Source organism: Equus caballus, chromosome 11, assembly GCF_041296265.1.
Source record: "Equus caballus isolate H_3958 breed thoroughbred chromosome 11, TB-T2T, whole genome shotgun sequence".
Taxonomy (NCBI): domain Eukaryota; kingdom Metazoa; phylum Chordata; class Mammalia; order Perissodactyla; family Equidae; genus Equus; species Equus caballus.
The window spans coordinates 281,159-294,571 of NC_091694.1; the positions used below are offsets into that span (position 1 = coordinate 281,159).

General features: G+C 51.6%; 1 protein-coding gene across 50 annotated transcripts in view; it reads left to right on the forward strand.

The window, feature by feature from the left end:
- The window catches only part of B3GNTL1 (UDP-GlcNAc:betaGal beta-1,3-N-acetylglucosaminyltransferase like 1), a 154,582-nt gene that overhangs the window by 101,059 nt on the left and 40,110 nt on the right, over positions 1 to 13,413 (forward strand). For 31 of the 50 annotated variants that reach the window (XR_011423105.1, XR_011423106.1, XR_011423107.1 and 28 more), the window contains 2 exons: positions 790 to 885; positions 7,471 to 7,595. Coding sequence is in view for 43 of the 50 variants with exons in the window: in XM_070226714.1 (XP_070082815.1) it covers positions 790 to 885; positions 7,471 to 7,595 (221 nt within the window). In the remaining 7 variants the exon portion in view is untranslated. Of the gene's footprint in view, positions 1 to 789; positions 886 to 7,470; positions 7,596 to 8,385; positions 8,521 to 13,011; positions 13,336 to 13,413 lie in introns of those variants that run through there. The other 19 variants (XR_011423102.1, XM_070226706.1, XM_070226689.1 and 16 more) reach the window with 3 other exon arrangements.

Genomic DNA, 13,413 nt, shown 5'->3' on the forward strand with positions numbered 1-13,413 from the left:
TCGGGCTGGAATGAGCGTTATCCCGACAAAGGACTTGGGCTGGAATGAGCGTTATCCCGACAGAAGGACTTGGGCTGGAATGAGCGTTATCCCGACAGAAGGACTCGGGGTGGAATGAGCGTTATCCCGACAGAAGGACTAGGGGTGGAATGAGGGTTATCCTGACAGAAGGACTCAGGGTGGAGTGAGCGTTATCCCGACAGAAGGACTCCGGGTGGAATGAGTGTTATCCCGACAGAAGGACTCGGGGTAGAATGAGCGTTGTCTCGACAGAAGGGCCCAGGGTGGAATGAGCGTTATCCCCACAGAAGGACTTGGGGTGGAATGAGCGTTATCTCAACAGAAGGACTCGGGGTGGAATGAGTGTTATCCCGAAAGACGGGCCCAGGGTGGAATGAGCGTTATCCCGACAGAAGGACTCGGGCTGGAATGAGCGTTATCCTGACAGAAGGACTAGGGGTGGAATCAGCGTTATACCGACAGAAGGACTCGGGTGGAATGAGCGTTATCCCACCAGAAGGACTCGGGCTGGAATGAGCGTTATCCCGAAAGAGGGGCCCGGGGTTGGCTGGATTTGTCCACTGATTTCCTCTTGGCCCCTCCCCCTTCTGTTCTCTGGTGGCCGGACTCCGTTGATCTGGCTGTAATATCTCATGAATCGTTGCATCTACCAAGAGGGGACCTCGAAATCGCTGGTTGCTCTCTGAATGACACTCTGTGGGAAATAAATTGCACACTGTGTGCCCAGCTGTTCTTCTCTGTTAATTCTTCCATATTAATTGCTTCTAGGTGTTCACCTCCCATGGCCCCACTGTCGTCATGCCCACCTGGTTCTGCTCTCGAGAGTGGTTTTCCCATGTGGGCCCCTTTGACGAGGGCGGGCAGGTAAGTGTGGGTCCCGTTGTGGATTCCTCCTCTGGGGTGGGAGGAGGCGCTGTCACCTCCTGTGTGGGTCCCCGCACCCAGCCCTACCCTGTGGGCACTTCCGGGGTCCCGGGATTCGGAGATGGCCTTCCGTGAAGGTCTTCCCAGCACTTCTCCTGCCCTGCCGTGCTGAGCAGCCCAGAGAGCACCGTGTTTGTTTTGCAGAAAGCAGGGGATTTCTGTGTGAAGGCTGAGGACGCCTGAGTCGCACCTGCCCTGGCCCAGGCCCCAGGTTACCTCATCCTAGTCTGAAAGCTTTTTGTGGGAAAGGGTAGAATGTGGACGGTGTCGGCTGTGCTGCCTCTGGGTGACAGCAGGAGAGGAGCAACCCATCCTTCCCTGTGGGGGAGGCAGCCCCTGGGCATTGGTGTCCAGACTGAGCCTGGCTCCTTCCTCTGCACCCTCACCCTCTTGTGGGGCTGTCTCCTGCAGGAGCTCAGCTCACCCTGGTCTCTAGCCTCTGGCCTAGGAGTGGGGACCCAGCCGCTGACCTGCCCACTCTTCCCTCGCCAGACAGTCTTAGAGTCCCTGCTCCTGCTCCCGATTAAAATCTAGTTCTTAGGGTCAATTAGTTTATTTTCCCATGAGCCCCCTTAGATTGGCTTTGAGAACTTGAGGTCTGGTCCCCATGGGGGGAGACGGTGCACTGGGCCTGTCGAGGCCCCTCAAGCCTTCGCTGTTTTGACTTCTGATGAGGGCCCGTGGCCCCCCCCACTGCTGGGCCAGGGCCAGGAGGGAGCCTGGATGCACAAAGGCCAACAGAGGGTCTAGGCCAAGGCCCCAGGGCAGGTGGTGAGGGCCCAGGCCACAAGCTGTGGGTGTTGACGCAGGCCCAGGCTCGACCACCTGCCCTGGGGCCTTGGCCACAGCCTTTCTCACTCTGAGCCTCATTCCATCCTCTTGACAGCAGGGTCAACTGTTCACCAACTGCATAGGAGCCACATGGACCCTTGGCTCCGGGCCGACCCCCTCCCTGATCCCACTCACATCCCTCTGCCCCACCACTCCCTCCCTGCCTGTTGTTCACACAGCCTCATTTGGAGGGAGAGGCTGGCCACTCTGCCGTCCCCCACACTGCCTTGGCCAGACAGCCCCTCACAGCCACCCGGACATGCCCCCCAGGAGTTTATAAACAAGATCACCTGAGAGACCAGCCATCAGTGTCTGCGCCAGGGACTGGCCGCCCAGCGGGTCTGCCACCATGCCAGGCTGCCACTAGCAAGGTCACACAGCCCTTGCGGCCCAGGATTGGCCCAAGCAAGGAGCGTTTCTGCCGTGGGCCTACTGCGCTCCTCCTGTCTCTGGCCGAGGCCACGCCTGGTGGACATGTGATTGCCCCGTTCCCAATTGACCTTCCCCTCTCCCCATGCAGCTGGGATGGGAGGCCTGGTCATTCTCTTGGAGGAGTCACAACTCACAATTTTAGCCTGTCGGGCACCATCTTGTGTTCCTGTTTCTCCCCAAATACACATGAGTGGAGAGAGCTTGTGCACGTGTGGCACCACCCTGCACCCAGGGATCCGGCCCCCACCCCAGGGACCCCCGCTCCACCAGGGGCTGCAGGGGCCAAGGCTTTGTTTTCCAGGTGGGGTGGCCTCTCAGCTTGCTTTCTCCCTGAAAGTAAGACAACAACGTGGGCAAAGGGACACCCCAGCAAGGCTCCCTAACTCCAAGCAGGTGCCACGAAAACCACTGCTCTTATTGGAGCTGAATCCAAGGACCTGCTGCTCATGGTCTCCTGCAGAAATGGTCACCAAGAGACATTCCATGAGAGACACTGCTTTAAGGATTTGATGCATCCTTAGATTCGGAAGCATGTCAGGACTCAGCTCAAGTTAATTCTGCCTGGAGAGGAAGCTCCTGGAGGAAAAAAAGGTGTATTCCCTCCTTTTGTACTAGGGCTCAGGGACCAAGGACCAGAGATCAGGGGCCAGAGACCAGAGACCAGGGATGAAGGACCAGGGAGCAGAGATCAGGGATCAGGCACCAGGACCAGGGCTGTGATGGGGTCATAGCTGGAGCAGGTGAGGGCTTGGGGCGTGAGGAGGCATGTCACAGATGGCAGCAGAGTTCACCGTCAGGACGAGGACGTGAAGTGTTCCCATGGTTCCTTCAGGCCCTCTCCAAAGAAACAGGCTGAGCTGAACAGTTGTTCATGGTGTGCCCTGTGAGGTGGACACTGGCGCCCTGAGAGCTGGGCCTGAGTGTGGGCACCGCCCCTCAACTCCTCCCTGGCCTTAGGGAGGCATCGAGGTCCCTCCAAGGCCTGTGCAGAACCACGGCTGTGTTTCGTGCCCTGTGGAGAGAAGGGCGCGTGCCCGAAGCAGGGAACAGTCAATGTCCAGGTGATGCAGCAGGGGTCCGGGTGGCAGCAGGATTCGGAGGATGAGCTGGCCGTGGGGCGTGGGAACGGTGTTCGCGAGCCACAGGGCAGGACGGGTTTCTAGCGGGAAACGCACTCGCAGAGGCAGCGTGCGGAGGTGAGTCTGAGACTCGGAGGTGGTGTGATGGTGGCGAGGACGGCCTCCAGCCGTGGTAAACAGCCTCAGCTGCTGGGCCCCCAGGAGGCAGCCCTTCAGGCCCTTAAACAGGAAGAAAAGTTTTGTAGATTCAGAATGCAGCTCCGCTGAGGGCAGGCCTGGCCTGGGCGGGTCGGCCTGGAGGGGGCTGTCACTGCCGCAGGGGGACGGGTGGCCAGGAAGGACGGCCGCCCAGCACGACAGAGCTCCCAGACGAGCTTTCGAGTCTGCTGGGAAGCAGCCCAGGCCTGGAATTGCAGCACAAGGGTGCTTGCTGGTTTTATGCGTTTCCATCCCAGGCATGGCGGCCCGTCCTCGGCCGTCTTCCAGTGGCTGGTGTCTGTCCCTCCAGGGGCAGCTTTCTGGCCGGAGTTCTGTGGCTTCTCGTTATGTTTTAATTTGCGTTTCCAACATGACTAACGATGCTGAGCAATTTTTCATGTGCCGATTGGCTACTTGTGTGTTATTTTGTGGGGTGTCCAGATCTTATGCCCACTTTTAAGGGGGTTGTTTTTATTGTTGAATTGTTGGTGTTCTTTGCTGGGTATGTGGGGTGGGTGTTTTCTCCCATTTTGGTCTCTGAGATTTCCCCTCACTTCCACTTGTCCTGCTCGTCCCAAATTCTGTCCTGAGGACTTGGGAACGGTAGGATTTTGTCCACTTCATCCCGCCCACCCCGCGAGTCTGTGCTGGTCCCCCCACCCCTGAAGGCCCTGGCCTTCTTCATGGGTACAGACCTCCTACAAGGCCGCACGCTCAGCCAGCCAGAGCCGGAAGCCATCACCTGCCCTTGTGTTTTAAATTTCTCTTGGCATTGAAAGAGGTCTCTGTCTTGGTCTAGAGGTGTCTCTATCCATCCTGTGCATTCTTCTGAAAGCTTTTCTGCTCTGCCTTTTTTCAGTTTTTAAAGGTATTTTGACTCCCACCCATTGTCTATACAACAACCAACGAGCTCATTCTATTTCCCTCTTTCCCGTCTCCTCCATGTTTTGCTGCATGATTTCCACTTGTGTCAGAAGATAAACATTCGTAGAGGCGTGTCCCACCCAGTCCCTGTCTTTGTGGCCCTAAGACTCTGGTTACACGCTGGCTGGATTCTCTATGACCATCTTCCATTTCAACAACTTTCTCTCTAACCCTTTTTACTTCTTTGATTATATAATTTTTATTTTCTTATTTATTTTCCTACATTTCTTCAGTGTCCTTAGTTTTATTCAAATCTGTTTTCCTTTGAGGACCTTGTAATTTAGTCTTCATCTCTCATATAATTTTATCTTTTTCCTCTATTTCTTTTTTGAGTTTAGCCAATCCTCTTTTATTTAAGAGGTTTATTGGGGTATAATTCGCATACCATACGATTCACCTGTTACAACGTGCAGCTCAGTGTATTTTAGAAATTCGCAGGGAAGTACGACCATCACCACGATCTGATGTTAGAACCGTTTTGTCCCAAAGGAAGCCCCACGCCGTGAGAGTTGCGTCGTCCCCGGGTGGCCGAGCGCTCCCCTGCTGTCTTCAGGCCTCGTGCACATCTGCCTGTTTGGCACTGAGTCTCTGGCTTGAGAGGGGCCTCCTCGAGTTCTGCACCGTGTTCTGTGAACGTGCGGTTTCGTATGGAGGACTGTCCTCACGCGTCAGCTGCCCCATGGCTTGGGGTTTGGTGGTTGCTCTTGTTTTGGGGGAGGGTTGGGTTTGCATCCACGGAAGTGTTTGGTCTTCTGTTCTTCTGACACGGGCTCCATGTGGGTAAATACGTCCACCCGTGCGTTCTCGGCACTGTCGGGCAGTCTGCACGACTCCTGACTCGTGCCGCCCCCTCCGTCCCTGCAGTGAAGTGCAGCGGCTTTCCTGGAGTGTGTTGGGAGGGGCCGGGAGGAGGGGTGGTGCCTCCTGTCCTCCAGGAGCCTGGGGTCCCTTGTCACCAGGCCTTGGGGGTGCTCCTGCCCTGCCCAGCCACCTTCTCACCCACCGGGACCCCCTGTGCACCGGGGGCACGTCCCTCCCAGGGTGACTCCAGCTTAGAGCTCCCGTGTTCCCCCCGCAGCGTGGACACCCCGTCTCCATGGGGTATTTGCTCTCAGTTACCCACACCTTCCTTGACTCTCCAGGCCGCGTGGCCTTTTTCCTCCCGTTGCAGCCTCTGGTGCAGTTTCCAGCTAGTCAGGGGATCAGGGGAGCTGGGCTCTTCATGAAATGAACCGGCGCCTGTCAGGGAGCTGGTTGCTGGCGCTGGGGCACTGGCCAGGTGGTGAGGGCGCTAAGTGGGACAGACCCCTTCACCTGCAGGAGCAGCAGTGCCCGTGCCTCCTCTAAATAAATCCTCACTTTTCTTTTTGCCAGAAATAAGGAAACTCGGAGGATTGAGTTCTTCCAGGTCATGAGAGGAGAGAACATCTTTCTCTCTTTCCTAAACCCATGAAGTGCTCAGGGTTAGTGTGCTCTTTAAAGGCACCCTTGAAAGTGCAGAAAGTTGGAAAAAAGAAAAATACAGAAATCGCCGTGAGCCCATCACTCACAACTGCTTTGAGCTGTGTCTGCGTTCACTGTGGACAAGCTTCAGCAGAGCTGCGACACAGTTTTGAAACTTGATCTCCAACGTAGTGTTTTGTTGTAGATGTTTTCACATCGTCATGGTCTTTGTAAAAGCCACTTCAGCTACTGCACGGTACTCCACTGAGTCACTGTGCGCTGGTCTGCGAAGCCCCGGATGCTGGCAACGAGACGTCCGTTCCATGTCCTCTCAGGACCGCCCTGTGATGGTGGGGTTTGTGCTGGGGCCTTTTCCCGGGTGAGCCCTCTCTGCCTCGCTCCCGTGAGGGTGACCTTCCAATCTCGGCTCACACGCCCAGAGGTTGGCGGTGGCTTATAAAATGACAGGGCAGACAACTTGGGCGCTAACCTCAGCGCTTCAGGGCTGACTTTGAGAATGAGTCAGGAACCTCGCGAGTCCGCTGCCCCAGGGGCGGCGCTCAGGCAGTGTCCGGGCCTGACCAGGAAGCCGTGGCTCTCTTCTGAATCGTCTTCGGCCCAGGAGCAGCAGACAAGCTGTGTTGGTATCGCTGACCCTGCAAACAGGCCCGGCCTGGGCCTCGGGAGCTGGCGAGGAGGTGCCATCCCACAAGGGTCCCGTCTCGCCGCAGGGTGACTGGGCCAGGCTCTGTGCCGCCTTCCTCTCGGAAACGGCCGGCCTGGAGAGCCAGGGAGCCAGGGTTAAGGAGCTGTGGCTTTGTTGGAAGCGGCTGTGGCCCTGGCACTGCCGTGTCTGAACCAAGCTCAGGGTTGGAGAGCTGGCCAAGGAGGCAGCACAGGCCGGTCAGTGAGCGATGGCCACGACACTGTCAGAAGACCAGCCTTTGCCTGGAGTGATGCATCCTGGCGACGTTGAGGCCAGGCACTGGCCGTCAATGGCTCCACCTGCTGGACTCACCTCAGCGGCTGCTGCTGGGAGCCAGGGGAGAGCATGGCTCAGACCCTTCTGCTCACTCGATTGTCGCTTTGAATGTAAGAAAGTTTGGGGGAGCTGACTCGCTGTCTGTTCTCAAGGCTGAGACAGGCTGGCCTGAGGGGCAGCAGGGCGGCCGCAGGCCCCGATGCCCGGCCCTGATGAGCGGAGGGCGGGCTGCCCCTTTGTTGTCTTCTCTAGACTCGGGGAGGGGGCCTGAGCTCTCACGGGACAGGAGCACCCATGTAAAGCTCTGCGGGCCCCGTCGGAGTCAAGCCCCTGTTGGCGGGTGCTTCTCAAGCTGGAGGCCGCGAGCAAGGGTCACGTGGGGCTTCTCTCGGCCCCTTTGGCGCCGTCTTGTCTCGTATGGTCACTCTTGCCCAGCAACATCCATGTGCTGGTGGCGCTGGCATGTCACTCATGCGCTGAAGCCCCGTGTATCGAGCTGGACGGCCTAGGACCCCAGGCGGATTTCCGTCTCCGGTCACCTGAGTTAGAGTGCACACAGAACGCATGGGGCACGGGTGCATTTCCGCCGTGAGCAGAGACGCCCGCGACAGTTGATGCTTCTCCTCCTGCCTGCAGGGTGTGCCCGAGGACCTGCTCTTCTTCTACAGCCACCTCAGGAAGGGCGGCGGGGTCGTCCGAGTGGACCAGAGCCTCCTCATCTACCGCTACCACCCGAAGGCGGCCACACACTCTGTCCTCGAGTACGTAGGTCCCAAGGCTCCAGACGCTGGGGGCCGGCCGAGGTCCAGGCCGGGGTCAGGGGCAGACAGGTGACCAGGCTGAGTCTCTGCCCCAAGGCAGGAAATCCAGAAGTATGGGGGACCTTCGTGGAAGGTCATCTCTGGGTCTGAGGACCAGGGTCCCCAGGGTGGGGCCAAGTATCTCTTCTCACAGTTTTAAAGTGAGGTAGAATCCAGTGTGGCTGTCCTTTTGAAGTCTTGCTCTCGCTTGCTTTGAGCTGAGAGGACTCTCACGGTGAGCCCTGCACACCTCTGACTTGATGGCGGGGGCTGGGGACAACCCCCCTCCCCCCAACGAGGGGAGGGCAGCCATGGACAGCAGTTAAGCCACACCCCCTACTTGGGGCAGCACAGGGAGGCCATGCACTCCCTCTCTCCCTCTTTTCGTCAGGCACAGCCCAGGGGTCCCTCAGGCTCCGAGGCTGCCGGCCTGAGCCACTGTGGCTGGGTGTGCGCTAGGCTGACTGCTGGGGACGGGCAGGAGAGGTGGGGAAATGCAGCAAGAGTGATGGAGAGTTAGTTTGAACTGTGCATGCGTGTGTGTGTGTGTGCGTCTCTGTGTGCATGCGTGTGCAGGTGCATGTGCATTTTACATTTTTCTCACAACTACAAGTGTGTGTCCCCGTGGTGTCTCGCTGCCATAACACTGTTCACTTTGGGGAATGGGGAGGAATGGGCCTCAGACAGGGCTGTTGGTAGCGGATGCTCTGAATGTAAAGAGCTTGACACAGGATGTGTACTCGTGTTTCAGAAGGATTGGCGACTCTGTTCTTCCCCCAGAGGGCATGAGCTTTGCTGGAAGGTGTGGCTTCTCAACTGGGATCCTCTGTCCTGGGAGGGCTGATGTCCACTTACATGGAGGGTGCCATGTCCACTGTCACAACAGGTGTGATGCCATTTGTCATGTGTGGGGGTCCCAGATCCCAGCATCCATATCAACTTGGGAGGTCCTTTAACTCTGGCGCTTGTGTTGTTCAACATTAAAACTTAGCTTCTTTGTTTCCAGCTTTAAGCAAAAGGATGTGATTTCTCTTGTTGTTTGTTAAATCTGAATTTTGGTAGAAGAGCTCTCGTGGAACATTGTTGTTCGGGCATTTGTGTCATGAACCTGAGTCAATGCAAGTGCGATTTGCACACATGGCGAAAAGGTCATTTCGCAGGAGGATATAACAATCCTGAATGTTTTTACCCCAATCACAGAATTTCAAGATACATGAAGCAAAAACTGACAGAAATAAAGGGAGAAATAGACAAATCCACAATTGCAGTTGGAGATTTTAACTTCTGTTTCAGAAATTGATAGAACTAGGGGTAATCTGTACTAACCAACTTGATCTAACTGACATTTACAGAACGCTACACTCAGTGGCAGAGTCACCATTCTTTTAAAGTGCTAGATAGACAATAGTTTGGACCACAAAACAAATCTGAATAAATTTCAAATGATTGAAATCATGCAGGGTATGTTTTATGACCACACAGAATTAAATTAGAAATCAGTAAGACATGTTGAAAATCCAAAATATTTGGAAATTAAGCAACCAAGCGGAAAAAAATCACAAAAGAAATTCCAAAAATATTTAATTCAATGACAATTAAAATGATATGTCAAAATTTGTGGAATTTAGATAAAACAGAGTTTACAGTAAAATTGTATGGCTTTAAAAGCTCATAAGAGAAGAAACTAAGCAATTATCTAAGTCTCCAGTTTTAAAAGTTACTAAAGTAATATCAAAATAAACACAAAGTAAATAAAATGAAAGAAATGAAAAGTGAAAGATGCTGAAATTGAAAATGGACTGTCAATAGAAAAATACCAGCAAAACCGAGAATTGATTGTTTGAAATAAAATTGACAAACCTCTAGCAAGATTGACTTAAAACAGAAAAGAGAAAAATACCAGCAAAACCGAGAATTGATTGTTTGAAATAAAATTGACAAACCTCTAGCAAGATTGACTTAACACAGAAAAGAAAATACAGATTACCAATATATTGAGAATGAAAGAAGAGACATCACTGTGGATCCTACAGATACTTAAACTATAAATAGAAATTAGATTAGTAATTTTAAAACTTTCCATAAAGAAAAGTCAAGCTAGATGGCTTTACTGATGTATCCTATCGAAGATTTAAGGAAGAAGTAATACCAACCTTACAGAAATTCATTCAGAAAACAGAAGAGGAGAAGGATCTTCTGGTGCTGGGAGGGAGCCCCCCGTTCACTCCATGAGCCCAGCTTGACTCTGATACCAAACTGCTGCAAGAACATTCCAGAAAATAAAATTGCAGACCAATATCCCTTGTCAAAGTAGATGTAAAGTCATTCACAAAATACTGCCAAACAAATATGATACACGTCAGTTAGGCCTCAATTTTTAAAAAAAGAAAAAAAAATTACCAAATCAAATTCACAAGTATACATGAAAGGATAATGTATCATGGATACAAGTCAGGTTCAAAAGTCAAAACTCAATTCGTATGATTTACTGCAGTGACAGGATAAAGGAGGAAAGTCAGGTGATCAACCCAATGGAGGCAGAAAAAACATTTGACAAAATTCAATACCCATTCCTAATTTTTAAAAAAATCTCAGCAAACTGGAAGGAGACGTTCTCAATCTGATAATAGCTACACAAACCTACAGCTAACCCCACACTTAATAGTTCAAGACTATACGCTTTCCCTCTTCTTTTTTTTTTAGATTGGCCCTGAGCCAACATCTGTTGCCAATCATTTTCTTCTTTTTTCTTCTTCTCCCCAAAGCCCCCCTGTACATAGTTGTATATATTGTAGTTGTGGTCCTTCTGGTTGTGGCACGTGGGACACCGCCTCGGCATGGCCTGACGAGCAGTGCTGTGTCCGTGCCCAGGATCCACACGGGTGAAACCCTGGGCCGCCGCAGCAGAGCACGTGAACTTAACCACTTGGCCATGGTGCCAGCCCAGCTTTCCCTCTTAAGATCAGGGGTCAGCAAGGTGAAAGCTCACGACTTCCGTTCAATGTTGTGACAGAGGTGAGCACAGTAAGACAAGAAGAAGAAAAGATACAGGCATTAGAAAGTGGAAGTAAAACTGTCCTCGTTTGTAGACAGCATGATTGTGTTTCATAGGAAATCAGAATCAATAATTTAGCAAGTTTCCAGGACCCAAGTTCAGGATATATATATTTACAGACACACACACACATACTCTATAGACTTGCAAGGAACAATTTAAATATGAAGTTTTAGGGCCTGGCCCGTGGCCAAGTGGTTAAGTTCATGTGCTCCCCTTCAGCGGCCCAGGGTTTTGCCAGTTCGGATCCTGGGTATGGACATGGCACCTGCTCGCTGGGCCATGTTGAGGCAGCATCCCGCATGCCACAGCTGGAGGGACCCACAGCTAGAATATACAGCTGTGTACTGGGGGGATTTGGGGAGAAAAAGCAGAAGAAAAGAAAAGATTGGCAGCAGTTCTTAGCTCAGGTACCAATCTTTAAAAAAATAAAAATGCAGCTTTAAAAAAATGTATGATGGCATCAAAAATAAAACTTATGGGTAAATTTAACAAGGTATGTATAGCCTCTAAAAATCACAAAACATTGCTGAGAGAAACGAAATAAAATTATTATATAGATGGGAGATGTACCACATTCGTGGATTGGATGACTCAGTATTGTTGATGTCAGTTCTCCCCCAAACTGATCTGTAGATTCCATGTGATCCTAATGAAACTGATCATCTGATTCTGAAATTCACGTGGGAAATCAAAGGACCCAGAATGGCCTAATCACCTTGAAAAGAACAAAATCTGAGGACTCGCAGTGCCCAATTTTAAGACTTCCTCTGAAGGTATAGCAATCAGGAGAGTGTATCAATACATAGAGATAGACAAAGAGATCAATGAGACAGAGTCCAGAAATAGACACACAATTATACACCCCACTGATTTTCAACCACGTCTCCAAGGGCATTCAATGGGAAAAGAGAAATATTTTCAACAAACAGAAAACTGGATATCCTTATGGGGAAAAAAGGAATCTCACATCATATAGAAAAATTAATTCGAGATGGATCTAAGATATAAATATAGAAGCAGCTAAAATAGAAAGCTTTAAAAGAAAACACTTCAGGGAATATCTTCACAACTTTGGGACAGGGAAAAATTTATTAGCAAGGACACAAGAATCATTTAAAAATTGATAAATTGGACTTCATCAAAATTTGAAACTTTTGCTCATAAAACTTTTACTCATTAGGAAAATAAGTAGGCAAACCAGACTGGGAGAAAATATTCACAGTCCATATGTCTGACAGAGGACCAGTATGGAGGGCATACATAAAAAGAACCTCTACCACCTAGTAATAAAAAGACAATCTAATAACAATAGGCAAAATACTTTAACCAACACTTCACAAAGCAATAATATATAACTGGCCAATGAGCACATGAAAAAGTGCTCATTGTTCCCGTTAGAGAAATGCAAATTACACCCGCTACACACCCACTAGAAAGATTAAAATTACTGTCTGGCAATTCCACGTGGTGGTGAGGATGTGGCACTCCGGGACTCTCATGCACTGTTCTTGGGCGTGCAAATGGTACATCCTCTTTGGAAAACTGTTTGCCACTTTTTATTAATTAAATTGACCCCTGGCCTGTGAGCCAGCAATTCCATGTCTAGGTGTTTATGCAAGAGAAATGAAAACATTGCTCAACACATCACTACTGATAATAGCCAAGAACCGGGAACAACCCAAGTGTCATCAACAGGTGATGGATACACAGAGTTTGCTGTAATGGAGCGATCCTCAGCATTAAAGGAAACAAGCTACTGATGCTTGTAAGAATGTGCGTTAATGTCAAAAAATGGTTAAGAAAAGAAACCAGACACAGAAGCATGCAGACTGTGGGATTCCCCTTACGTAACGTCTCTGGCAGGCAGAACTGGTCCACGGTGGTAGGAGCTGGAACCCTGGTTTCTCTGGGGAGCAGGCACAGGGGCTCTTTCTGGGTGATGTGAAATACTCTGCATGTTGACGGGGTGGGTTACATGGGTACATTTGTCATAAGCCACCGACCCGCACGTACACTTAGATCCTTGCACTTCACTCTATGTTTTAAATTATACCTTTGCTAAAATTTTGTAAATGTCTGGTGCTTCTTCAACAAAGTAGCCCCTCCCCCACCATACTGGAGTTGGAAACTCTGGGTGAATAAAGTACTACGGTGGTTGTCTGAGCAGAGATCTGCAGGGCTATGAAACGCCAGGACATCTGCAGCCATCTGCGGGGCAGTGGGATGCCGGGATCTGCAACCTTCTGCAGGGCTGTGGGACGCTGGGGTCCGGAATCTTCCTCAGGGCTGTGGGACACCAGGGTCTGGAATCTTCAACAGGGCTGTGAGACGCCGGGACATCCAGAATCTTCTGCAGGGCTGTGAAACGCCGGGATCCAGAATCTTCGACAGGGCTGTGAGATGCCGGGACATCCAGAATCTTCTGCAGGGCTGTGAAATGCCGGGATCCAGAATCTTCTGCAGGGCTGTGAGACGCTGCGGAGGTTCTTATGTCCCCAGCTTGAGATCCTATGAAGCCGGTTAAAGTTAAGGGACTTTCTGTATGACTGTGGTGGTGACCACAGCGCCCTCCAACCTGTGGTGTGACTGTGGTGGTGACCACGGCGCCCTCCAGCCTACGGTGTGACTGTGGTGGTGACCACGACACCCTCCAGCCCGCGGTGTGACTGTGGTGGTGACCACGACACCCTCCAGCCCGCAGCGTTACTGTGGTGGTGACCA